Source organism: Haemaphysalis longicornis, unplaced genomic scaffold (assembly GCF_048455015.1).
Source record: "Haemaphysalis longicornis isolate Haplotype H1 unplaced genomic scaffold, Haemaphysalis longicornis Haplotype H1 scaffold_1, whole genome shotgun sequence".
Lineage (NCBI taxonomy): Eukaryota > Metazoa > Arthropoda > Arachnida > Ixodida > Ixodidae > Haemaphysalis > Haemaphysalis longicornis.
Window position 1 is genome coordinate 389,503,130 of NW_027526203.1, and position 26,856 is coordinate 389,529,985.

The window sequence follows — 26,856 nt, forward strand, 5'->3', positions numbered from 1 at the left end:
TGATTTTAAAGGGGTTAGAGCATATTTTTTGTATCTCTTTCTTTGAAGAGTTTACACACTTCATCCTGCCAAATTCAATAGTTCAGTTGAAAGGCCATGTCATAAATTGTTCAATTGCTGTTGTACATTGGTTAGTATCTTGGAAGCCAATTACTTGTGTTGCTCTACTCTAAAGGCTAGGTTTTTCAATCTTTTTAAAAGCTGTGTTTTTTTTTTACTATAAATTACTGCAGAAGGTTTTAGTTCATGAGGACAGGCAGTAAGACTTTACCGTTGAGGTTCACAAACAGCAGCAAACTTGTTGACATCATAAAAGGGCGATCTTGTAATGGCTTATCAAAGACATTTTTAACTAGTCAGCTCAAGTTTCCTAGTGCAACTGTATTCATCAAAAAAAGTTGCTTCGATTGATGGCCATTATTGATAGGTGGAAGGGATTCGGGAAGGGGTAGTGCCAGCTTTGTGCAGCTTCTAAAAGCATGTAGCAGCGATTGTGCTTGCTGCACGGTTTGCACAACTCAACCTCAGTGGTGCACTGCAGAACAGCGTGGACACAAGTGGTACGTCTATTGTTTGCTTTAGCATCCTTGGTGCATGGCATGCGTTTCTGCAACTGCATGAGCAACCAAATGTTGTGCCAGTGCAAGGCAAGGCATCGCCACAAATTCGTCCACTCTTTCCCGATTTGAGATGCAGCTTGTCACGCAGTGCATGAAAAAGTGGATATCCTTGCTTTGTGACGAGATCACATGGGAAGGTCAAATTGCATTAACCATTGAGTGCAGCTCTGCACTTTATGCTGAGGTCAGGAACTGAAGCAAGATCAATGATGGACCAACGATGACTGTTTACTCCGAAATATGTTTCTGGGGCATCTGTTTCAGTTTCACGTTTCAGCAACGTAGTGCTTGGTAGTAGTCTGTGGTATTATCGGCGATGTAACTGCATACTGCCATTTGCCATTATGGTGGTTGCTATGGGTACATGAACTGACCTGGCCCTGGCGCTTGAGATGTGTGAGATGTGAGAAGGCCCCGTTCTTTGCCTTCACCACTGTTTACAACTTATGCCTTTGCTAAGCTATAGCTGTCCTCTTCCTTTTTATTTTTTTTTTTTCCACTTTATGCTAGGGCCTACCAGGAAATGTTACTACACTGCAGCCGCGCGTTATATGGCTGTTTTGTACATGCACTGAAAAATAAGGGGTGCTCTGTTGGAGGTGGGCAAACAGGCGAAGAAAAAGGGACCAAGCAACAGTGTGCTTTTGTGGCTATTCCTGGGATTTGTGTGCTGAATTACGTGCGACCAGAATTCCTGTGGTAACATTATCTTTAAGCAAGCTAAATAGCTGTCCTGAGTAATTCGCACCTTCCTACTGAGCCAAGAGGGGAGACCTGTGAGTTAAGCCTTGTGGAGTTTCACCTATGAGATTTTGAGTTCTCTTTCGAGGTAAGCGAGTAAAAAGAAACAGCACATAGAGGATCCTTTTATGATTGTAGGAGAAAGAAAGAAACAAAGCTTGAACTGAAATTGTTACGCTTACTGCAGCTTGTTTGACAGCCTGCCTTGCCAATGTAAAGGCATTGCCTCCTGTATTTTTTAACTGTCCGCGGTTAAAAATACCAAGAAATTGCCGAGCGCGTGCACGTGAGCGCGGACCTCGTGGCGACCGCCCGGCAGTTTACAAAACCAAGAAAATGCCTAGCGCTCGTATGTGCATGCCTCACCACAACCCCCCAGCGTCCCCGGTACACGTTTGTCCCTGGTACACACTTAGGTAGATTGGCCAAGATTGCGGCGACTACCCGACATTTAAAAATACCAAGAAAATGCCAAGCGCTCGTGTTTGCGTGCCTCGCGGCGACCACCCAGCATCCCCAGCACACATTCGTCTAGACAAGCATACCCACATAGGAAGATTGGCCAAGATTGGTAAAAAAAAAACAACTCCAGCGTTCGCCATAATCGTGGCAACACTTGCTCGAAATGAGAAAGACGCGTCATAGCATACGCCCGTCCAAAGTGATGTCTAATGATTATCACTTCCAAAAAAATGAAAGAGGCTCACACTTATAGCAACAATGATGGAGTAAAGGTCGTTTCGGCCGCGAGGAAGAAGCAAATCGGCTGCCATCATGGACTTTATTCGTGGTGGTCGTGAAGGTTGCGGCTGTGCTACCTTCAAGGCTAGTGTCTGCTTCCTTCATTTTTTTTTTTCAATGCCAACTGCATCGCCTGCTTTACAGTGGGAGGGACGGAGATGCGTGTTTCACCACATGTCGAAAGGTGGGGCCCCAATCTTAACCGGGATTCCCGGCCGTGTCCCGGACCATACCTGAATGCAAGAGCGGCTTGTGCCTAGTTTCCAAGGCAACTGATGCTCGAGACCACCAAAGTAGCGGTGCTCTGGCCAGCGATCGAAAACTTGGCGCCGCGGCTGGGCACGTTTTTCCTACGTTGCCCCTTTCCAACATGCGTCGCCCCAAGAGTAACCAGTTACGGGACCAAAGCACTGGTAAGGTTAGCAATTGGGTAAGAGTAGCAGAAGTAGAAGGAAAGGGCTTGGTTGGCTGCTCGGGGCTGATGCGTTTGGCATTGAAAAAATACAGGAGGCAATGGTAAAGGTCATTAAAGTTGTGGTTTTTATTCTCTTTTCGAATTTACGGCCAATTAAGTGTATTTTGAGTTAACAATACTAAGTAGGGGCATGGAGGGCCATTGATGCAGACAATTATACAGACAGTAAGAGACAAAAGTGCCGACAGTAAAAAAAAAAAAAAAGGAGCACCATTTTCTCTTAGTGGAAAGTGAGCAAGGCCAGAGACAACCTTGCTCACAAAATGCTCCCACGAAGAAGTTTAACGCTTTTACTGCGGCTGGTGTACTAATTTTTTTATTGACATGTGCCTTTGCGGGGACGGGGAAGAAAAAGGCCGCAGAAAGCTGTGGACTTGTTGACTTACTACATTTTCGTGTGTGCAACCTGCCCCTGTGCCTGACCCGCAGCCCATGTTGTACGTACCCTGAAAAAAGAAAAAAAAAAGAAAAAAAAGGAAAATCCTGCTTAATTATTGCACCGTCAACCGTGTAATGCAATGTTCCGGTCTTCATAAAAAGAAATACTGCACCATTATGCTACATGTATTCAGAAAATAAATGTACATGTGGTTCTTGAAACTAATTTTTTTTCTTTTTCCACCCACACCTTGAGTGCACATTGCAACGGGAAAAAAAAACAGCCAAGAATTACATTGCGGTACAGCAAGGCGCATCTGCCATGCTGATTACTTGCAGGTAGCTGCTTGGGCGTGAGGAGCTCCCCTTGCTTGTGCTAGGGGCAGCGCCTGTTATCTCATCCTCTTTGAAGCCGCACCACAGCACCTAACCTTGCACCTTGCCACAGCATGCATGCTCACGGTAAAGATAGGGCAGTGCAGGTTGAAAAGGGCAGTAAAAGTTGACTTTATTTTTGCTTTTGGCTATAAGTTGGCTAGGATAGAGCAGGAGCAAGATTGCAAGGGCAGCTGGTGAGGACGCATGCATCGCGGTGCAGTGCGCATCGTGGTGAAGCTGCATTTTGGGGCAATATTCACAAATTGCCTGCACCCCAACTTCACTTTTAGAAAGTGTACCATTGGGCAAGTTGGTAGATCAAGGAACAAAGATAAGAAAGATGACAGGACCAGTGCTGACCTACAGCTGAATTTTATTGTGAAGAAATATGTAACCACCGGGATATAAAAATAACACATATTTTCAAGGTCTGTCAAATATTAGCGTGCATTATGTGTGTGAAAATGCGGTATTTGGTTTATACAATTTTGCACTGTGTAAAATGTTTAGAGCTGGTACTACTGACATATCATGCTCTAGCGCACATAACTATAAGGGGTATCTTGAAAATCATCGTAGGGGGAGGCAAAAAATGAAACGCCCATGTGTCGATATTTCGGCGCGCGTTCTCCAGGGGTCGAAACTAATCTGGAGCCCTCCACTTCGGTGCGCCTCGTAGTAAGGGGTAGCTTTGGGTCACAAAGCTGCCAAAATTTTTTTTGAAGTCATCGTATACAACCAGTCACTTCTAGCACAGTGAATGAAAATTGAATTTAGGTTAGGAGTTAGGATTAGACACCCCCTGCCCCACACTAAGAAGGATATCATTCTTGCCTAGTATAACATCCATTGCATAGTCATATTGCTTGGATTAAGGGCGAAGGCTGCCGCCCCCCCCTGCCCCCCTTTTTTTTCTGTCCGAAGCATATTATCTTCCTTGTGTGACGTGCAGGATGAGTCTGTGCCAACTAAACTAGTTCTGCGTTCCCCCGTTCCCCCCCGGAATAAGCAGAACAAAATTGTGCAGTGCTCAAACAGCCACAAGGTTTACCTTATTGCTAGTTTGGCTGCAGCAGCAGATCTTTCATTTTATGGAACATTCAGTCTTCACTTGAGTGTAGCAAGTGGAAAAATCGCAATGGTCCACCTTGCGGCCTTGTTTCAAGCTTCAAAGTTTTGAAATATACTGGTCATTTTTCTGAGTCGGTCATACGCTTACAAAATCTGATGAATGGCACTGGTTCAATGACTTTCTGTTGCGTCTGTGCCGCAGCATCAACACTCGCATGTTACTGGATAATGTTGGTAGCTTCAAAATACTTCTTGCGTACATGGACATTTTCGGTCTTGTTAAGTTACACATCTTTTCCGCTTCTTGCTTTGCTTGGGGTCACTGAAAAGAAAAAAAAAAAAAAGGAACTGTGGGGCTTCTTGAGTACAGATTGCATGGGGGCATGAGCAAGGGAAGAAGCATGTCACACCTTCGCTGACACACACTATCTTGGTGTCTTGCACAAAAATCAAATGCACAGATGCCGTCAGAAGAATGCGTGTTTTTTGGGGTGGCTTGATTTCCCTGCTCGTGTGCAGTTGCAGTGGTAAATTTGATTTAAGCGGTAGCACTGTTGTGAAAGAGCGTTGACCAGAGGCGAACTCCCATAATATTCCTGAGGGTAATGGCTGACAAGACTGGTGTTGAAGGAGCCTAGAAATACCTTCACGCTAGTAAGGTTCCACTAGCAAAATCCCGCTGCGCACATTCATAAAATAAGATTCATCATCTAAACTCTGGTGCGAACATGAATGTGAGCATTGTCAGGAAAGCAGAGAAAGGGCGTGCAACACAGCTTAATGTGTGTGGCCTCATCATGCAAAGCGTTTTGTTTTTCGGCTTCTTATACAACTGTATTACTCTGTTAGTGCAGGACAGTGCAGTGAAACAATTCAATTTTATTCACCTAAATGCTCCGGGATAATATAGCTGAGCCTCTGGAAAAAAAATGTGTGTGGGCGTTTGGTGAGACCCAGAAAACTGTTTATAGGGCAGTCAATTGTCCAAAACACTGTTTAAAGTGAATGTTAGGTATCAGTGAGATTTTTAGTTTCTGCTTTAAATCACTTATCAAAATTGTTTCATTTGGGAGTGTTTTTTTTTTTTCCAGCCCTTAATGACCGTGAATACAAAATACAAATTTGGTTTATTAGAAAGGCTTTTTCGTGCAGGTAACAGTGATACCAATTTCATCTCAAACTTCAAACAAATAATCGAGACCTCAAAGAAAAAATATGAAGCAGTGGCAACTCGCCTGCCACTTTCCGGTGATTTCTGTATGATGTCAAAACATTTTTTTTTTTGGAATTGGCGGCCATAGACCAAAGCCACTGCCAAGAAACATGGCTGGCCAATTGTAGTGGGGCCTCTAGTTCCATTTGTAGTGGGGCCTCTAGTGGGGCCTCTAGTGGGGCCTCTAGTTCGTATCACTTAGATGCTGAATTCTAATGTGTGGTTAGCAGACTAATAACTATGTTTTTAGTGGTGGCCCATATTACGTCACTCCTGCCCTACGTCACTGTGAAACAAAATTAGAAAGTTTTTCAATATCGCTTTTTTTTTTTTTTTTTTTCGGTTGAAATGATGTTTTTTGCGACAAATGGAGCTGAGTGACTTGGCAAAGTGTAGCTCTTTCAAACTGAACAAAGTTATATTTTGTCTTCATGGCACCTTTAATTGCGTTGTAAAGCACATTGAAATTTTTCTGTGTAGCTTTTAACAGCCCCTATTGCCTTCTATGTTTATTGTCACCCTAAAAGGAAAATAATGGAAATGTTTGTCTATAGCCGGGAAGCAAAGTCATAGCTTTTGCAATCTGCACTTGTAAACTTTGCTAGGTATGCTTAAATCACGGTCTAAAAAGTATCTAATTGATAACCCTGCACTCGCAGAAGCATCTAGATAAATGTTCTACGCATCAAGGAGCATGTGAGAGTTATCTTGAATAAAGATCTTTGGTGCTGCTGTATATCTGCAGAGTCATTGTATGCATTAAGAGACCTGCGCACTTTTGCTAGCCATTGAAGCGCAGTCGCCTGTGAACATTGCCACCTCTGTAAGTCATTTTTGGTTCGGCCCCAATAATGCACAGGCACATTATCCATTACTGGGGGTCTTGTTAAAAATTGTCTTTCTGCATTCGGACAGTTTCCAGTTAGCAAAGTGACACTCTCACATAAGCAGCTCCCAGTGTTGCACTCCTGCATTCAGTGTGCCCATTCCTGCATGAGCACTTTGCTGAGTCACCGTGACAGGTCAGTTATTTCCAGAATAGTTGCTTACGAATGTGTGCATATTAACACATAGCCAGGAGAGAGCAGTATCGGCGATGTGTGGTTTCTGCTCCCACCCACAGATACACCAAACTTCTTAACGGTTACGCGACTGTGGTAGCTGTTCTCTCCAGATATTTTGATACATGTGCAGTGCCTACGAGATAGCAGCTCAGTAGCACAGTTACCTCCCCTTACAATGGGGGGGGGGGCAGTACAGTAGATGTGTACCCTAGCAGAGAGGTAACTTCCTTTCTGCTGTCCAAAAAGCAGCAGATGTCCTTAACTATACTTCTTGCATCAGGTTGAAGTCACTACGTAATTAATTTACCGTCCACGAAAGTTGTGGAGGGGCCCCTAGGCAGACAGTGCACACCTCAAAATGAGCCTTCTATTTGTAATATGTAGTGTTATTCTCAAAACCTGTGGTTTTGTTATCATTTTTCAAAATATAATAAAAGGCCACAGTAGTTTCACGTCGCTGTTCCAGTCCAACTTAAATTGCAGAGAAAGCATAACATATACCTAAAAATACTTTGCCTACCTTCCACGTATTGTCCGAGAAATGTGATCTAGAAACTCTTCCTTGTTGCAGAATCGGACGTAACCCTACATTGTGTTTTAATTGATGTGCCGCTGTGTGCACGAAGAAGAAATTCTGTCAAGGTCAGACCAAGATACATTCATATCATTCATGCTTGCAAATTGGATAATTTAATCCACAAATTACTATATACATTGAGCAAGGCTCGCAGGTGCCAAAGTAAATTGCCGTGTTTTTCCTGATAATAGCCTGGCTCATTATGGGCCCACTCCAGATTTGCAACTCAGCAAAAATATTAGAATGATTTCACTCTGACATTGTAAAGGGGCCATGAAGATAAAATGCAAGTTTGGTTCATTTGAAAGATGATTGCCTCGTTAGAATAATGCTGACACCACTTTTAACGCAAACTTCACTCATATAAGCTATGTAATTAGGAAAAAAGAGAATGGCCATGCGACCCACCAGCTCATTTCCCACAACAGAACCAATGATCTCATATTGCCCAGCTGTGCGATTGGCTGAGGCCGGCAAAAGCAAATGCAAGTTAGGCAGGGCTTATAGGCTTGCAGAATAAGCTATTTGTACGTAAATTGAATGCCTGTTCTTTTTATAGCAGTAAGAATGCTGGGGTAAACAATGGAAGTTACAAACGCACACATAAACATTGAAGCACTGGTGCGTGCTGCGTGCACTATGCGGGTTATCGCTGCACAGCCTTCTGGCACGTTGAGCTTACACTGTCCAACTGGTATCGGGGCCTCTGTTTGTCGAGCATATACCAATCTTTCACGAAACGATTGCTATCAACTGTTACAAAAATCGGTGAATAAAGCATTGTTTGCTGCTGGGCAAGCGCTGGGGATACTATGAAACACCAAATCTTTTGAATAAAACAAACTTGTGTTTTGTCTTCATGGAAGTGGGAACTTTTTTTGTGAAATTGACACTTACTGTTATCACATGCAGGGTCATGTCTTTTATCTAAGCAAGCAGTGCCATAAACATGCATTGGGACCAAACGTGTAAAAGTGGCCAAAAACATTATCCTTTGTTTCTTGAATAGTATGTTTCTCAATCTTAAAAGAGGATTACAACATTTACAAAATGAATTATAATTGTTCACCAAGAGTTTTCTGGTCAGTAAGGCTTGGAAGCTCACGATGTTTGAAGTGTTAAAGATATCAGAAATGAAATTCTCTTTCGTGATGTTGTCAAGCTCAGTTGTTGGTCTTATTAAAACACCTGCACTTGGGAAATCCCTTTCTGGCAACCATACTCCCCTTGAGAAAGCAAGAGCTGTTTCAGCTGCTGTCTTCACATCGTGAAGAAAATGACAGGGTTAAAAATGACACACTTTGTTCACTGCCTTTCATAGAAATGGATGGTGATCGAATTTTTAAACAAACGTTCTTAAAAGGTACTTTTGATTACAGAAATTAACGCAGCTCATCTCTTTCAGAACTGTTAGGCCCTTGTACAGCTCAGTGTAAAAGGCAAAAGCCAGACTGGCCAGTGCAGTACCCCCGTTCTCCATTTTGTTTGAGGAATGTCTCTCAATAAGCATTTGGTAGTCTGCAGTGCTGACGTTGAGAGTATGTTCTCAATTAGTATATGCTTTGCAGACAGGAAAGAACACACCAGCAATGTTAATGACTATGACCCAGTGTACACAAAAAAGTTATATCCATGTGGGCTCTTATCCACAGGATGCAAATAAAGATTTTATGCAGCCAAAATTTTCTACGGGTAGTCGCAGTTTTGTTGCATTTGCAGTAAATGAATTACTGGAAAGCAACCATTTTGCAGAAGTTGTAAAACACTGAAACACATTAGGCGGTTAATCCCAGAAATAAGCACCTGGCACTAGCACTAAGATATAAACGACAGTTGCATCTCGTACCTCTACACTGCAAGCTGCATGATGTTCTGAAGCCGCGGAGATGCCCCCAAAGTTCAGTGCTTTGTTAACATTCCTGCGTCTCCCTAATCAGCAAAGCACTGAGTCCCATTGAATGTGTTGCAGATGCAGCATTTCTAAAAGCCAGTATGGTGCTGACCTCTGTGAGGTGAGGACCAGCCACACACCATTAAATGGTGCACGTCCCTTGGTCTGCTGTGGCTGCTGTCTTAAAAGCCCTGCCACAGTTCTCAACTTTTTTTGAAATCTCAAATGCTTTTGGAACATAGCTGACAAGCACTTCGAGTACTTTGGTCAGTTGGCCATGAAGTACCCATGCCAAGTATTACTGCTCTGTGCCGATCGGATAACCTAGAAACTCGCTCAAAAGATTTTTTCCTCTTTCTTGGCCTGGAAATTGTGGCAGGCTTGAGTAACGTTACTCAAGTTATGTCATGGCTATAGTAGCCGGCTGTCTTTCAGTTGCAACAATGAACACATTCAAGTGCGAATGCGAAGAAAACCGCGACAAAAGCAAAGCAGAAACTAGAAGAGGTATCTGCAGCGATGTGCGAATCACACAGTGTGCTCACAATAACTATCAGGTGCTTTCTGGGATGAGGGAAAGAGTGAAGACGTTCATCACCAGTGTTGCAAGGTTTAATCAGTATTTGCCGATCCTAATTAAAGGCTCAGCACTAATATTAGAGATAATTTTCTGAAAAGGCAACAGTAGCGTGCACTAGTATTTTAATAAACTGTAGTGTCCTTCAATTCTGCACTCGTGTTCTCGTAGTAACTAAGGTGTAATGCCAAGAGGGTGTGACACATCACTTAGTAATCAGCCAGCAGTCACTTGATAACTGACCAATCCAAGCCCAACTACAGAAATATTTTCAAGGTGGCCGTGGTGGGGTGTTGTCAAACAACACTGCAGCCATATTTCAACAGGGAAGGTGAGTGGGCAGTAGGGGAAGGGGAAAGTAGGGAGAGTAGGCAGTAGGGAGAGGGGAACCAGGGCTATGTAGGAAAGTTTTCAGCTCTGGCGTAATAGGCTCATTTATATTTTTATCAATTCTGTTTTGGTTTTGTTTCCACTTCCTCAAGATGTTCAACCTCGGTTCTTTTGCATTCAGGAGTTAATAAGCTTTGCTGTACCAGTTCTTGCTTAAGGGTACTGTAAACAGCTGTACTTGGTAACACCCGATTCTGTGGGAATTTGCTTTGTGTCTGAATGCCCCATATTTCTCCTGAAAATGCACCAAAATACAAAAGAATACAAAACTATAAAGTTAATACCAGTGCTCTGTGTTCTATGTGCCCAGCCACCATGATGTTATCTGGAAACGTATTACGACTTCATTACGCATAATTTGGTTGCTAGGTGGCACATGCGGATAACAGATTTTGCTCTAGCTGTTTTCATAAATGGTACAACCTGATAGTCCTTTGCTCTAAGCACGTCTTCGATGGCTGTTGATTGCTATTGTAGTATTAGTTGTAGTAAGAACCTACTGTTGGCAGAAATTTCCCCCAAATTTGCATTCACTCTCGGCAACTGCAGTAAAGATGGTTTTGCACGATGTGGGCGAAAGAAAGCTTGCACTGTTTGGACTCAACGGAGTTCCTTAGCATGGTATCAAGCACTGTGCCCCTAATAACAGTCATTAAGTGGTGTTGTGACAGCAGAACAACTTTCAGTGTTGTATCCATATGGGCGGGGGTTCGGATGCTTTGAATTGAATTGTCCTGTCTTTGATGTGCAGTAGCTATAGTGCCACTCTATTTTAAACTTCCTCAGCGCAGATAAGTTGAAATGTCAGGATTCAAATGGAGTGTAGATTCACTTCAGATAGCATACATTTGTACAAAAGTCAGTGACGCCACTCAAGCTTAGTCAAACCCTTTGGTTACCACGTTTTTTACTGTACATTTAAGTTCTGCATAGGGGAAGTTCTGCATAGTTCCCCTTTGTTGTAAGACACTCAAAGTAGCACTAACTCCGGCATGGCTGCTGCATTCCTCAATTAAAAAAGTCAAAAAAGGAGTGTAGGGGTGGATTTATTCTAGGGTATTTAGGGGGCAACAACTCAAGATAATTTGAGGCAAAATGTGGCAATGCCAGCCCGTGCACACAGTGATGTTAAAGGGACACTGAAGTGATTTGTAAACATTGCGGGAGTACTAGCGGAAACTGTAGTCTGGAGTCTCTAGGCCATGTTTCGATCACTCTCGCTGCGTTTACACGGCTTTATTGAGTACAAAAATCAATTCGAAAATGCTGTCCTCCTCTCTGCATCCTCCTTGCCGATTTCCTATGTTTCGTATGACGTCAAAATGAGATGGCTTGGCTTGACTGCACTACGGCACGGCTCGCCAAGCTTTGGACCGAATCAGCCTGCACAGCGTTTAGTCGGCCAGCGGCTGGCTGGTCATCGCAGTGCATTCGCTCAGTTAAAACTAAGCCACGACACGATTATGCCTGGAAGAATGTGCCCTTAGTTTCATTAGTTGTGGACTGTACCAAGCTCTAAGTCCAAGTCACTCCACATAAGCGTACATGCGACACTTCGCTGACCGGTACGCTAGTAGAAAAATCCAAGTCCAATTGAAGGCGGGAGAAGAGTCAGCGAAGTTAATATAGGTAATAGGGAATTAAAATCAACTGAAACTTCTATCGTGCAGCGTAAAACCAGGGTGTGGGAAGCACTTCTTGCACTGGGTGAGCTAGTACAGCAGTCAGCAGCACGACCACACATCTGCGAACACTTTTCTATCTAAGGAATGCAGTTGCTAGGCACGAGATATTGTGGGAATTTGGGGGACGCTTACTTCACGACCACTATACAAGAAATAGACATCTAAGCTGCTTGAATTGCTAAAACTAAATAAAAATGTAAACTGGCTGTACATTATATACTTTATATTTCTGCCCCTGGCATCGCTGGGTTATGGCCGAGTGGCCTGGAGCACTTAATACAGTATACTGTTTTGCAAGTCAGAAGTTCAAATCCCCCGATAATGCATGTGTTTTCCTTGTTTCTTTTTCTTGTTTTCTTTTTTTTCTTTTGTTATGTTTTTTGAAGTTGATTTATTTGTTTTTGGGCAATATTTTCTACACTGAATTCACCATTTTTGCACTGCAACGTTCATTGCGGCACGAGTGGGTTCGCAGAACGCATGCAGACTGACACTGACGCGCTGGCGAGTTCCCGTTTGCGTGGTGTTGCCATAAGCACCGACTGCTTGCGGGCACACTGCTGTCAGCCGACCAGACCCTTGGCCTGGTGCGAACACCCCTCTTACGATACAGGCACGAGCCAGGCAAGCTCCAAAGATGGAAGAAAAGTGCATCGCATTTTAGCATCTGCGGTAACGCAGAGGGCGTTCATCCACTGCGTGCGCCTCGGCTAGTGATTGTTACGATTCCAAGCCGTCCTGGTAGGCTTATCTGACGCATTTTACAGCCACAACAACATGGCAGAAGTGCGGTATGCCGATTACTGAGACATCGAGAAATCCCATCCAACAATAACATCGGATGCCAAGCATGTTGTTTCACAGAACTGAAACCGAAACTGGTTTGAATTCTAACCTTGCACATCGTCCAATCACGTAGCACCTTGTATTGACGTCACTGCTGTTGGTGCAGTCGCCGCAAACCGTGCATGTCACTTTTTCTTATTTCAGGCTTTATAAAATAAATACCGCCTTATCGCCCAAATAAATGATGAAATTTGTTTCTATTTGAGCCACTCTACGCAGTGCAAGCAAAAACAGGAGCTTGACAAATTCGCTTCAGTGTCCCTTTAAGACCCAACATAAGCAGCGCATGCTGTGTCTGTGCTTATTGAAACACTTTGTGTGGGGTAGAGCATAGCAGATATTCAGAGAAAATAAATAACAAATGTTAGAAGCTAAAATGTCTGGTTTGAAACTGTGCCTACATTTCACTCCTACCGGACCTCAAGTGCGCATTAGATTGATTTGTGCTCTAGCCTTGTGTCGTACGTACTGTCCTGCTAACGTAGGTCTTTGTGTTGCATTACTCAGTTTCTCTGATGCTGCTACTCAATATATCTGGAAAACTGCAGGGTTACTAGGTCAATATTTGAATGACCATAATCAGCTACAGTGAACCATGCCACCTCATGTTTTTGTTGGTTTGATATTTCATGCATCTAGAATGGGTAAATTGCTGTTATCCTTCATCTGCTTACGACCCGTTTTTTTTTCCTAGATACTCACATGGGCCATGAGGAGCTCATGTACATGTCTTGTTCGAAAAAAACTTAATCCTTAGCTATTTAAATCCCCAGCATCTTTGTTTTATTTGCTCTAATTACCGTCTGAAGTTTTGCTGTCTTGTGTGGACTAGTGCTGGGGCAAAGGCTTCACACTCTGTATAACCAAGTTGAGGTCTGTGGCACTTGGTTGAGTGGTCATAATTATTATTGCTGGGCATCTAGAAAGATGGTGATGCTTTTCCTTGGACCACTTCCACACCAGCTCTGCAACACAACAATAAGTGGACTGAATTTCACGTTTGGTTCCCACATGGGACAGCTGTAATCTGACAGTAAAAGAATGCGAACTTGGATCTAATGGTGAATTTGTTGTTGTAAAGGGACCCTGCAGCACTTACCATCGAATACTCGCAATGTATTTTGGGGTAAAGTCTATTGTCCCAGCAATCTCCTTCTGCAAGAATTATGAAAATCCATTCACTATCACCGAAACTACGCGCACCGTAGACAACGTGACAAAAGCTGTGAGCTCTCTCCCGGAAAGGGGAGCGGCTAGTCGTTCTCTTTAGTGGCTTTCGATATATCACAGGCCGGAGAGTTTCCTCCTTTTCTCTGCAACGTGGAGGGGTCTATTTCCGGTCTGGTGCCACAAAAAAAACAGGCATGGCTGCCTGCTCGCAAGCGCACGCTCAGGCTGGTAGGGCGTTTTTGAAGCAATAAACGTTTATCAAGTGGTCTCGTTGAATGGGGAGTATTGATTTCGTCACTCAAACTCCGCGTGCACTCAAAACACGAAAGGAACGCCAAAACTGTGCGTACGGGTTCAGGCATAGAAAAGGTTGGGTACACAGCACCGACGACAGCGGATCGTCACAGGAAATGTGAGAAATAAGCCGCGAAGTTGACCAGCGACAGCCAGTAGGACAGCCAAGGCCGCAATTATGTCGTTTAGGCTAGGGGTGCCAGGTGTGCATAATGAGGAAAATTGAAGAGAGTGCAGTTGGTTTTTCCGCGTCTTTCACTGCGATTTGTGCTCTCACTGCTTCACGTGCACAAGTAATATTTGGCTCAGGTATTCCTGGCATAGTAATCTGAACGTCGCGCAGGTTTACTGGCATTGCTCAAAGAGTGCTGCAGGGTCCCTTTAAGCAGTTTTCAACCCGTGTTCAAATTTTTTGTGCAGATTTTCAGCGCAGGTTGCAAGTTATAAATCAAATTTACGAATTGCCACTAGTGGTGGTTGAGCCCTGCCCCTGCTGTTTTCGAGATGTTGATCATAACCATACCACTGTTTCACTTTCCAGGAGGCAGGCAAATCTGAATTTGTTGTGGTTTTTAGATTTTGCCTTGCATAGAAATAGCATTTTTCTCATTTAGCAGAATGACAAGGCTGCATGAGTGCATGTTTGCTTTGGGATATGCGTGGTATGTGCTGTATGCTAGGACTGCCGCTTCACTCTGTTTCTGGCTGCAGAGTGGCTGCTTCTCTAGGCTCTTGCAGTGCTTCCAGACAGTGGAGAGGAATTTTTGGATGCATGCTCGCATAATTGCTGGCTTCTTCGTTCCTTGGTAGCTTGTTGGTCTTCTGAGTCCTTTTGGTGGTGGGTGTGCCCTCAACGAGGTGCTTGCTTTCTTCCCTGCTTGGCCTCTGCCTCTTCAATAGTCAGAATGTTCGTTTTCATTGTATGCACTTGAGGACTTTGTCACTGCCATTTTATTTGTTTTTTTAGTCTAGGGGAGCTGCACAACTGTGCACCTCGTAAAAGTTTTGGCTACTTGGTGCAAGACTGTGCATACTTTTTGTTTCAAGTTTCCTCATGAAACTTGAAACAAACTTCGTCCTCATGATCAGCTGCATCGTCTACAGCTCTCTCAACGATGTAGGTGTTCGACAGCATCCTGGTCACTGGAACATCGGCCTCGTACAGCGCAAATTTGCCGTCCATGACCGCGTTTGGCGCGTAGTGGGAGCTAAGCGTTAGAACAGAGACCTTATCAGCTGTCTGTGGCAGAATCTGCCTTGTGTCCTCTCTGTCAACGTTTCGAGATATCCGTGGTCTCCCGAGAAAACATTAAAGGGGGCAAATACACGGTATGTATGGGTGGTAAATGCACGGCGAAAAAAACGTTTCGACTTAACCAATATTTCGAGATATCTGAGTTCGAGTTAACGAGAAATTACTGTATGTGAATGAAAGTACATATTTCGAAGAAATGTTGTGGTCTTTCAAGACTTAAAGCTGCTTTAATGCCAACATCACGCATGTTGGCATTGATACCAGCAGGATATTTGTTACTTTAGCTTCACTTACACGGCAGCTGGGGCATGAGCTACAATATTAAGGGGGGACTCGCCTGGTTGCATTCCTATAGGACTCACCATTTCATGACCCACGGGTTTAAAAACCATCGTGTACCAATACGAAAAGGTTTACAAATACATCGACGTGTTCCTGAAGGCCTAGTGTTGTTCTTTTATAAATATGTCACTTCGTTGTTGAAATCAAAAAATAAACAAGAAACACATTTTAGTTTATCTAGTTTTCACTAAATGGCACAAGTTGTCTAGCAAGTGAGAGTTTTCTGGGTTTATTTCAGTACAGAAGTCACATATTTCTAAAATTAAGCAAAATAGGCTGTTGTGAACGTTTGTATGCATTTGTAAAACATTTTGCATTCATGCACGATGGTTTTTAAGCCTGCAGATCATGAAGTAGTAAGTGCGATAGGAAGGTTAACAGGGGAGTCCCCCTTAAGTTCAAGTATAGAGTGCATGCCTGTTTTGGCTACTTGGTGCAAGCGACCATGCGTACTTTTTGTTTCAAGTTTCGAGTTCTTATTGTAAAAAAAAAAAAAATACCCGTAAATTATACATTTTTTCATTTTGTGGAATTTTCATTTGTGTGAATAGAAGTATGTGAATGAAAGTACATATTTAAAGAAATTCCATATTCTTTCAAGGCACGAAGTTGCTTTAATGCCAGCATCATGCATGTTGGCATTGATACCAGCATAATATCTGTTACCGTCCGTCACTTACACGGAAGCTGGAACATGGGCTACAATATTAAGTTCAAGCAGAGAGTGCATAATGGCAGCATGCTTTTTTTGTTTTGTTTTTTTCTCCCTGGCACCCATTCTGTGTTTCATTGCACATTTCTGTTTTGCTGCCTACCACTCTTTACACACAAGCACCAGCATCAGTACACATATGATGGCACTGTGCGGAAGTAACTTTTTCTGAAGCAACTTGTCTAGTAGCTAGCTCTTTGCTGCACATTTTTGTCCTCATGTTGCTGTCTAGCTATAAACAGACCAGCTACCCTGCACAAAGCATGTTCGACCAGCATGTTATTGTGCCAAGAGTGTTGATCTTGCTGCGCACAGATGGACCAGATTGGGACAGGCAGACGGAGATGTTTTAGATGACTTCTTTGACTGATGTCAAAGGAACAGGCAGGTATCTCCGGGTCTGGGTTGGGTTGAGCCTGTGCACTTAATTACATTATACTGATTGTATTTTACCTATTTAGGGGCATGGTACATATATCAGAATAATAAAGATGAAGCTACAGTGGTTGTAACATCTAAAATGTGTGCACTTCGCCTTCACTGTAGCAAAGGCATAAAATTTTCAACTTTTTATCTTACTTATGGCAGTGTGCATCAGTGCCTGCTCTTTATATTAGTTCAATAGCATCTCAAGGAATGGCAGGGTTCTCTTCTGTTTGTACTTCAAAAGCATTTCAAGGCAGGCTTGAAATAAGGCTTGAAAGTAAATCTCCAGCTTAAAAAAGGGAATTGCTACTGAAACTGCTGCTGTTATTATATAAGGGTAGCTTATTTTTAGCTGCTGTACCAACACTCCAGTGTATGCAGATCACATTTTAACCATTGAACGACTGTTATGGCTTAGAAGGTTGTGAATTTCTGAGTGCCGAAGCGAAGGTGGGCATTTAAGTACCGGCATGGCAACTCCAGCAATCTGAAAAACTCAGGCCTCGCATTTTCTGCGACACCCTGACATGCAGCTTGACAGTTGGCTGAGGGGAGCAAGACCTCCAGCTTTCTTTGTTTCTGCAATTCTCAAAAATATAGTGCAAGTTGTGTGCAATATCTGTGTAAACATTTAATAAGCAAGTCGACCCAGAGTATTGCAGAGCTTGCTTACCTCCTCTGTTTCTCTGCTTCCATTAATACCCTCAGAGGACATTGCATTACAGAGAGCACAGGGATTGGTATGGGAAGATATTCGCATTGCCTTGTTTGTATGAAGCCTGTTTGCACAAAAGCAAGCCAGAAAAGCAGGCGTGGGCCCTGTGGGGCTGTTCCGTTGCTCGGAACGATCCTGAGCATTGCGTGAGCCCATCTTTTTGCCCACACAGGCGAAGCCAGGAAGCATAGTGAGTGTGGAGGCCATCCGCAAGGCCATGGGCATCAACTACCCTCCTGCCGCACCCTGCCACCATCACCACTCTTGCCCGCACGTGGCGTCGCCTTACAGCGTCTCTGCACATGATCTCCCCGACAGCAGTAGCAGCAATGATGTCTCCTTACGCGCTAACGACTCTCCCTCCTCAAACACTTGACCATTGCCCCGGCGCTATGCGGGGCGTGGGAAGGGCCGCAGGGCACAATGGGCACGCGAGACATTTTGCTGTTCACTGGTGTGGGGATCTTCCCAAGTGTCGGCCCAATAGGGAGGCTGCCAGCTGTTTGGCAGCCTACCTTCGGACCAGGAGAAAGCGTCAGGGTATTGGAAAGAATGAGCACTGGGACTATCATTTGACTACCAAGCAGCAGTGTATGAAATTTTCGCGAGGTTGTGGAGGAATTATTTTTTTTATTGTTATTTTTCTCCTTTGGCTAGCCGTTTAACGTTTTTATAGAAACGGTATTTTTAATAATGTGCCGCACACGTTCGATCGACGTCAACAACACAAACTTAGTTTTAGATGCTCTTGAAGCTGTGCTGCACGTGAATGAGTTAGGCCAAGGTGAGATGAGCACTGTTGGATGAATTTTGCTTTTTTTTTTTCAGATATAATATTTATCACTTTTGTAAATATATAATAGAAAGAAGGCATTTTTAATTAGTTATATACACTAGGGGGCTATATACAACTTGTTTATATACAACTTGTTTTATATACACTTGTTTGTTCTTATTGAAAGCTTCCTGAATGGTATAAGCTGATTTGAAGTGAAATATTTTCTTTTTATCTGTAAGCGTAACCACAAGGAAAGAGCTGTATGGGAGAAAAAATGTTTGACGATGAGTCTATTGCTCTCAGAATCCTGGCACTTTTTGAACTCTTACAGAGTACTGTGAGTTAGTTTGCCGGCGCATGTCCCTTCATATAATTCTTTTTTGTAATGAATTTAGGCACTTTTTGTGCAAGATTTAGAAGCCATCAAGGCATAACAATATGCGAAGAGCTGTATGGGGAGGGGGGAAACGTGTGTGTACGTGTTTATTGCCCTCAGTATGGCTGACCCTTTTTAACCCCTACTGAGTATTCTGAGCTAGTTTGCCAGTGCGTGTCTTGTTGTATAATTTTCGTGCTTGTAATGAATTTAGGCACTTTTTGTGTAATATTTAGATGACACAGATGTATATATAGTGTCCTTTTAAATACAGTGCGCTCACGATAATTCAAGATCAGAAGTTCTATATTTTGAGCTCGGACAAGTTATGCTGAGAAATTACGTTCGGCCTACAATATTCTCACCATTTCTGGCAGCTGCCTAATTTGAACAGGGTTTTTGTTTGATTTGTATTGTTCTCGAAGAAGGACATTCCTAATCATCGAAAACAACTTGCTCAGTCGCTAACAATGTCAAGTTTTCAGCTATAAGAAGCTGGAGAAGATGTTTTTGGTTGCAGACATTTAGGCAGCAGAAGAACCTAAAATATTTTGAATGCAGCCACAGCCCTCATTTGGCAGACCTCAAGCCAAAAGGCTGCACTTGGATATATATGCAGCAATGTTTTGGTAATGGCTACTGTGCTATTTTATCAAGTTCAATCTGATCTAACTCGCAGCAAAGTACAAAGATGCCTATGTAGGAGTAACTGGCTGTCGCTCACAAAATCGAGCCAGGCATGATGCATAGTATAGCATTGATATGAAACAAAACACGTGCTGGCAATGACGGAGAGGGCTGGCAATGAGCTTTTGGGTAAAAATTGCCTTTCTATGCATATAGGAATATCTTTTCGTAGTATCAGTCTGAATGGTACTATGTACTGTGCTAAAATAGGTTCTTGGATAATTTAGATGAGAATACGTAGCTCCACTGATGTTTGAATTATCGTGAAGCTGCTCTAACTGAAGCTTTGTACATTTGTACAGTTTTGCATTGAAAACATGTAATGATAAGTTGCTTTCGTCTTAAACTGCAAAGCTATTTGGAACATAATCTATGGTACTGATTCTCGTAGGATTCACAAAGTCTTTTTGAGCACTACATTACCAGTCATGCCTTAGCAGGGAACAAAGAAAAGGGGGCGTGGTTTAGACAGATTCTAGATGAAATGGTAAATTTGTGAATGAAATTAATCGGCTGTAGGTTATAGCGTGCACTGTCAAGTACTGTAACGTACACGCATAAGTAAGCAACTATTGGCAAACTATGCTTGTCAGGGAAGTTCGCATATTGGAAAGATGAAGTTAATGAGGCTGAGACAATAGAAAACGTTTGCAGGCACCACTTACTGTGCTAATGAAATCATTGCTACACTAATAGCAGAACTTTTTTCTTTCGTGTTTTGTACGCTACATGAATGTACACTACAGCATATTCTTCAAAGATAAATGTGTATGTGTATGTACATATACGTATAAATGTAGGCACTGAACATACAGGTGCCATTGTAAGTAATTAGAACAAGAATTTGTGAATATCGCAACATATTTGTCTTACTGGCTTTTTGACAGCCATTACAGGCTTACAGGAAGCTTTTTCTGTTAAGGAGGACTATTTTAAACACGCGCCATTGCAGCCAGGCAGTTTCTGAAAGGAGAAATTCCTGTAAATTTAAGAGACTATGTTCCAATTACTTTTGATGGCACCTGTACATTTACTCATATATGTAATTGTTTTTGTAAGGATGTGCATTTGTCAGCAACATTTTTGTGTGAGTGGCAAGTGTTTGCCATTTAAAGTGTTGCTCTGTCACTTGTGGGAATGCGTGCAGCGTCCTTTTTGCAGTAGTGGTTTTCTACAGCAGGGAAGTGAAGTTGCAAGGGCATTTAGCTTGCGAAGCACCACTGCACCAAAGCGGGGTGCATTGTTCTGAGCCAGTGGTCATGCAACTGCCTTCCATGGGACTGCCAGAGAAATCATTGTTGTGTGAAAGGCCCTAGCACAAAGTGAGTGCACATGCGTGCGAAAATGTGTGCCAACTTAGCGTTGTGTGTGCGTAAAAAGCGAGTCTTGATACTGCATATATATTGAGGGAACTTTGGACGAAGGAATATTTTATGCCACATTTTTGTGCACAGTTACTTTGTGACATACTTTTGTACGGGGAACTTTGGTGTGTGTGTGTGGGTGTGTATGTGCATGCATGCATGTAGGTCCCCCCTATTCCCCCCGGCCCCACGTCTAGCTAATCTGTCATCAGTTTCAAAGCCATGCCATTTGCCGGACTCGAAATGATTCAACCTAGAAGCTTAATTGAAAATTGTTATGAAATATTTTTAGGCTGAAATGTGAAGCGATCAACGCCTTGTTAAATTGGTGCGTTTCAAAAAGTTGCGGTTGATTTTAGAGGAATTCCAGGTTCTTTGGGGGCTGTGGTGGTCAAGTGCTTTGGCTTTGAAAGTTATGGCATGGACTATGTCTTGGCCGTGTATCTCTGGGTGCATCTCAGTTGTGCTAAATTTAGGCGTTTTATAGCACAAATCATGACATAACTATACACTTATCTTTTACTCAAGAAAGCGGTCAAGAATAGGAGCATTACTGTCCTTACTCCAGAAGGTGTTACCCTTTGCGTTTATTTCTAGTTTTATGCTTTTTTAGTTTGCAATTTTGAGCCTTTTCATGATGTGACTGCTTGAGAGCCAACCTAATGTGTTGAGGATTACCTATAACTTTTGCAGTGCAGGTATTTGTAAAAAATAAAAATTTATTTTGAAATCATAAAGTCAGTAAAATGCACTAGAGCAGTCGCAGTCAATTTTATAGGCTGTGCCAGTAAATATCGTAAAATTGCCTATTCGGTTACTGCACTGAACGTGCAGCTTTGCAATGGTGGTTTTCTTTTCTTTAACATTCTGTTCGAGAGCTAGCATTTTTTTTAAAGGTTTCATTCATGGTCCAAGCATGCACTCAAAGAACGACCTGAACAGAAGCCTTGTAGTTGACAGCATTGCACAGAGGGCAAGCACAAAGCTGTTTCTGAGCGGCTTAACTTCACCAAAGAGGCTGTGGCAAAGGACTTTACCCCCAAACAATCTCATATCTGGGCATGGGGTCTCTTACTGCGAGGGGCTTGCTGTGCTTTATATAGCATTTACAAGGAATTAACTTTTGCCTGAACCAGAAGCGTTACTGCCTCAATTAAACGAGTGCCCACTTTTTCAAGTACTACGTACACACATTCTGCATGTGCTCTGCTTGTGTACATGCAGTGATTGGGAAAGGTATGTGTATGTACAGTAAGCAAAAAATGGAACACAAGCAAAAAGATATCAACATACAAACTGGTTTCGTAATATAACAAAATTCTTCCAGAGAGAAAATTAAAAGACATTGCTTATGTTCAAGCTATTCTGCAGTGTTTCTTGCAGGCCTAAGTGAAGCATGCAGATAGAGCAATGCCAGGCATGGTCTGTTAGGGAGCAGACATTTAAAATTGATCAGCGCGTAACCAGTATACTGTGCAAGAATTGCAGTAGGCCCACAAAGTGTATGACCACACAAACACCGAGAGCAGATGAGCTTTGACTGCTCATGTTGCCTGGGCTTCAGAAAAGCTGCGTGTATAGCTGGCACAAAAATATAAACAGGAGCGCCATTTGGTTGCCTGTTAGCAGCTAAATGCAAACAGGGCATGTCTCTGAACAGCACTGCCATCTGGCAGCGCTGCCAGATGGCAAAGCTATTCAGTTTTGTTGGCACTTGTGTAATCTGTTTACTTGTGGGACCGACAGCGCAGAAAATTCAGAGATTGGGGGGGGGGGGGGGGGGGGGAGCAGATGCCATGTGTTCAAGGCTTCCTTGCATTGAGTCATGTTTTGTACTGGGATTGTGTGCTTGATTTCTTACTTTCAGTGTGCAGGTAGGTAAACTGTCGCGTTCATTGGTGTGTTTTTTTTTAGGACCATGTTATGATTTTTCGTTTATCATGAAAAATGATTTTGTGGAACCTTGTTCTGTAAATAAATATTCAGGGCCCTTGTCAAGATGTTTGTCCAGCCTGTGTTGCATGTAATTCGTCACCGCCCCCGAGCAGCCATGATCACATGCTGATTTGTATTCTGCATTTCGGCAACTGGTTGTTCCTGTTGGTAATCCTCGTTTGAGCACAAAGTTGGTGTGTCGCAAAAGTAATTTCTGCGACTACACCTACTGTCTTTTCACTGCCAGGCGTCTTGTGGTCCGGCTGTTATCAGCAGGGTGTCAGAACGGAATGAAAACCAGAACCGAAAAATGAAAGAAAAAAAAACTATTTTTTGCTAGAATGAAAACCAAGACAGAACGTTGTTTATTATTTCGTTCAGGAGCGAAACTGAAAAAAAAAAATTGTTTGTTTTTTTGTTTGAGTGGAAAGTTCAGGTATTTCAGGAATCATTTCAGCTTCCATGCAGCGAGGTCGGAGATTGCCGTCTGTTCGCAGGCATAAAATCGCCTTTCGTCTCGCTGGTGCCTTCTCTCCTTCAGCAGGCTTGCTATCTGCTTCGATACTCTCCGTCCGTCTCGATGAACAGGGCTGAGCTCCCTGCACGATCGCCGCGCGCAGCTGGCTGCAAGGCAGGCGTTGCAGCCTTAGTTATCTTCTATTTATTCATTTACTTGTTAACATGCTTAGCTTCGCCCGGCGTCATTGTTGTAGGGGGTGCTATACATTCACAAGGTGTTATACGATTCTGACAGAGGCATACTCAAGGATTGAGCATGCATGTCCAGCATGCTGATTTTATGGAGGCTTGGAGTGTTCTCACCTAACAACCCCTCCACCACCTTAAGAGGGAAACGGCACTCGAAGATTTTTCTTCTACAACAGCTTCTCAATCAAACGTGGGTGCCAGGTTGAGGACTGCTGGCATGTAGTTTCTGGGAACCAGGATGGAAACTTGGAGCATCGTATGTAGCTGCGCCATCTAGAGGTATATGACAAGTAGTTCTTGGGTGTTCTCAGATTTTTATGAGCAGTTGAACTATTTAACGGACATTTTTACAAAAAATTAATAAGCAGCACTTAATGTTTATAACACAATCGTTTAACTCTCAATGTTTTTTAACATAATTTTGTAACTCTTAATTCTCTTAATTTTTTCTTGCACACAAACACGAACCATTATTTTCTTCCTTCCAGAGCTGAACCGGAACGGAACTTTTATTTATGGAACGAAACAGAAACCAGACCAAAAAACATTTCGCTCCGACACCCTGGTTATCAGAACTGGACCCACTCCAGACTTACTGGCCTCATGTGCTTTGAATTATGGCAAGCCCTTTCGGGCAGCCTTGTCTGAAGTATTGATTGTACAGCTGTACCTTAGGTCATAACTCCATCAAAGGTGGTCAGTTGTGAGCTGACAGGACTGCATGTTGACCTTCGGAGTAAGCTTTCTGGCTTTTCGCTTATTTTCATAGTTCATGTTGCTCATTTTAGGGCTCCTTCAGCATATCTGTAAGGCTAAGGAAACAACTTTGTTATCTAAAGCACGAAAATTATATAATTTCCCATGAGTGCTACTTTCGTAAAGTTTAGAGTAACCAGAACCGTTTCTTTTCTTTTCTTTTTTTTTTTCTTTTTTGCCTTTGGGACAAACCACAGTCGCCTCCCCTTGAGAGCCAGGGGCACTCCTTAGGAGTCTGTATCCCGTTTTATTCAAACTTACACTACTAGATCTCCCAAAGTGGCTTATTATGTTCCCAACATACACAGCCTCTACACCAATGCCATCGCACTCTGAACTGGCACAACCTCCTTAGGGAGTTTTAAGTGGGCAACCGACGTGGCCAACCAGTACACCCAAAAATGCGGCCTCTGTCATGCCTCGCAGAGGACAAGCTCCTTTTGGTAAGAAGGAAAAGGGCTGCCAAGGACTGCAACGTCATTCAAACCCAGCTTGATGACTACATCATCCTTCCGAGCAAGCCTAAAGATTACTGGACTCGTCATGCAGGCGGTCACCTACAACACCAACCCCATAAGTTATCTAAAACTATCAGCGGAGCAAGTCGTGTATGATCTGGCGCATCCCAAATAGATGATGCAGTGCGAAAAAGCAGGTAACAGTCTGCCTGGTGCAAGTGTTTGCCTATCACGGATGACATAAGCTGCTGCCCGTGTTCGCCAAACTATTGAGGGAGACATCAAGGAGAGCAATCACACAGAAGGGACATCTCAGAGGCAGCCGGAACAGCGTGTTTATTCCGAGCAGCAACCCAGAACTCTGGCACGCAAAGCGACCGCCTGGGAGCAGTCGTTCATGGAGTGCGAGGCGCGAACAGTTTCATTCTGTGTACCTGCACGATCTCCCTCCCCCTGTAGCAGCGGTCCGTAGGAGGAGAACAAGGCGTGACGCGGTAATTGACAGGGGAGGTTCCTTCTAGGATGGTGTAGGTACCAATAAATCGATGCTGGAATTTCTCACACAGTCCTGGCTTGCGAATGGGCATCCCAAGGAGTAGCTTGTCACCAGGGTGGAACTGTACAGCATGACGCGTGGCGTCATGGCGAAGTTTCCGGTCATGCTGGCAGGCTTCAGTGTTCAAGCGAGCAAGTTGTTGTTGTTGTTAGACATGTTTATTTGGTCGAAATGAGAGATAAACAGTGTTTGGATAACAGCCGTGGTGTTGATACGGGATCAAAAAAGAAGGTGGTGTTGAGAAGAAGGGACGGTTGCCGGCTAAAAACTGCAGTTGGAACATACCAAAGGGTTGCGTTTAGTGGTTTCTGACGCAGCGAGGAAGCCCCAGCTGATAGAGGCTGTACTTGCTACTCAGGCAGGCGACAACGAGCTATCGAGACACATTTATTTTACGAAAGGGAGATAGCAAACCGTCAAGCTGCAGGAGCCGAGCGCAAAGAGAGAAAGTGAAATTCAACTGCTGGGAGAGAAAATTCGACTGGATAGAGAAGAGCGATAACAAAATTCAGGTGAAAATTATCGAATTCGAAATATAGCGCGTTCAAGTTCGGAACGACAGCAGGGTGCTGCCCGGGGTGGGTGAGTGGCCTACATGCATGAATGATGGCAGATATTATGCGACCGGACTAGGTAGGAGAGGGAATCGTTTTTTTTTTTTTTGTAGTTGTTGTTGTTGTTGTTGTTGTCAATTTTGAGCGAGCGTGGAAAGAGGACCAATCTACTCGCAAGGCATAGCTGTAGTACTTGCCTACGCTTTTGTCACCTGAGGCATCCGGCGTGATGCACCTCTTGCCAAGAGAGGATGCAGAGGACTGCGATAGGGATAAATCTAGTCGCCTGCTTAAATATACTGACTGTGATCAGAGCGTTTTGCTAAAAGTTTCATGAAACTGAGAAAGCTAAAAGCGAATTGTACCCGAAGTTTCCTTTTTCAAGGTAATGACAAACGCTGAGAAGTAGCTCTAGAAAGGGAAAGATTTTGGTGAGCACCAGAAGGTGGTTCAGTATTTTGGGTTTAGTAGAGTTTTACTTCCGCAACCTGATAATGTGGGGCACTGGGTGCAGGACCGGCGAGAAATAAATAATTAGCCAAATAAGCTGAACCGCGGACAAGTTTGTCGCACGGCGTGGGGTAGGGGCGAAGGACGTCCAGAAAGACATCAGGCAAGGAAAGGGCAGCACACGGGACTTGCACCCTGAGAGCAAGCCTGACAGAGAGAAAAACGCGGGCGCAGAAACCCAGCGCTGAAAGAAATCGTTTGAGATGGTAAACCAGGGCACTTCACCGGGAAATACAAAAATGAAAAGCTTGCTTTCCACTTGGTGGATCACAGAGAGTTAGGAAGTATGCAACTGTTAGAGCCTTACATACGCGGCCACGTAGTTAACGGTAGACCGTATTGAGAACTATGTGATTCAACAGCACCAGTGGATGTTGCTCGCCCTTCTTGCGTCGAGCCACAGCAGTTAACGGGGGAGTGTGTGGATTAGGCAGGTCGTAGAGCCACTGAACGTGTACCTACCAAGTTCTAAAATTAGCATCGACGATCCCTTTTGCTGTCCTTCACACTCAGGCAGCTGTTTCTCGCCGCTTACCGCCAGAATATCCGTATCTATTCTCGAATAGGTCCAGTCAGCTGTTGCGCGAGAGGGGCTTCATTTTACAGCGAACGT

At 43.5% G+C, this 26,856-nt stretch overlaps 1 protein-coding gene across 4 annotated transcripts in view; it reads left to right on the forward strand.

The window, feature by feature from the left end:
- Positions 1-26,856, forward strand: part of LOC144155255 (bromodomain-containing protein 7-like) — a 77,203-nt gene that overhangs the window by 34,257 nt on the left and 16,090 nt on the right. The window contains exons 15-16 of one of the 4 annotated variants that reach the window (XR_013319547.1): positions 7,253-7,323; positions 17,734-17,872. The exons of 2 other annotated variants lie outside the window; for them this stretch is intronic. Coding sequence is in view for 1 of the 2 variants with exons in the window: in XM_077686583.1 (XP_077542709.1) it covers positions 17,734-17,937 (204 nt within the window). In the remaining variant the exon portion in view is untranslated. Of the gene's footprint in view, positions 1-7,252; positions 7,324-17,733; positions 22,765-26,856 lie in introns of those variants that run through there. One more of the 4 variants, XM_077686583.1, reaches the window with a different exon arrangement.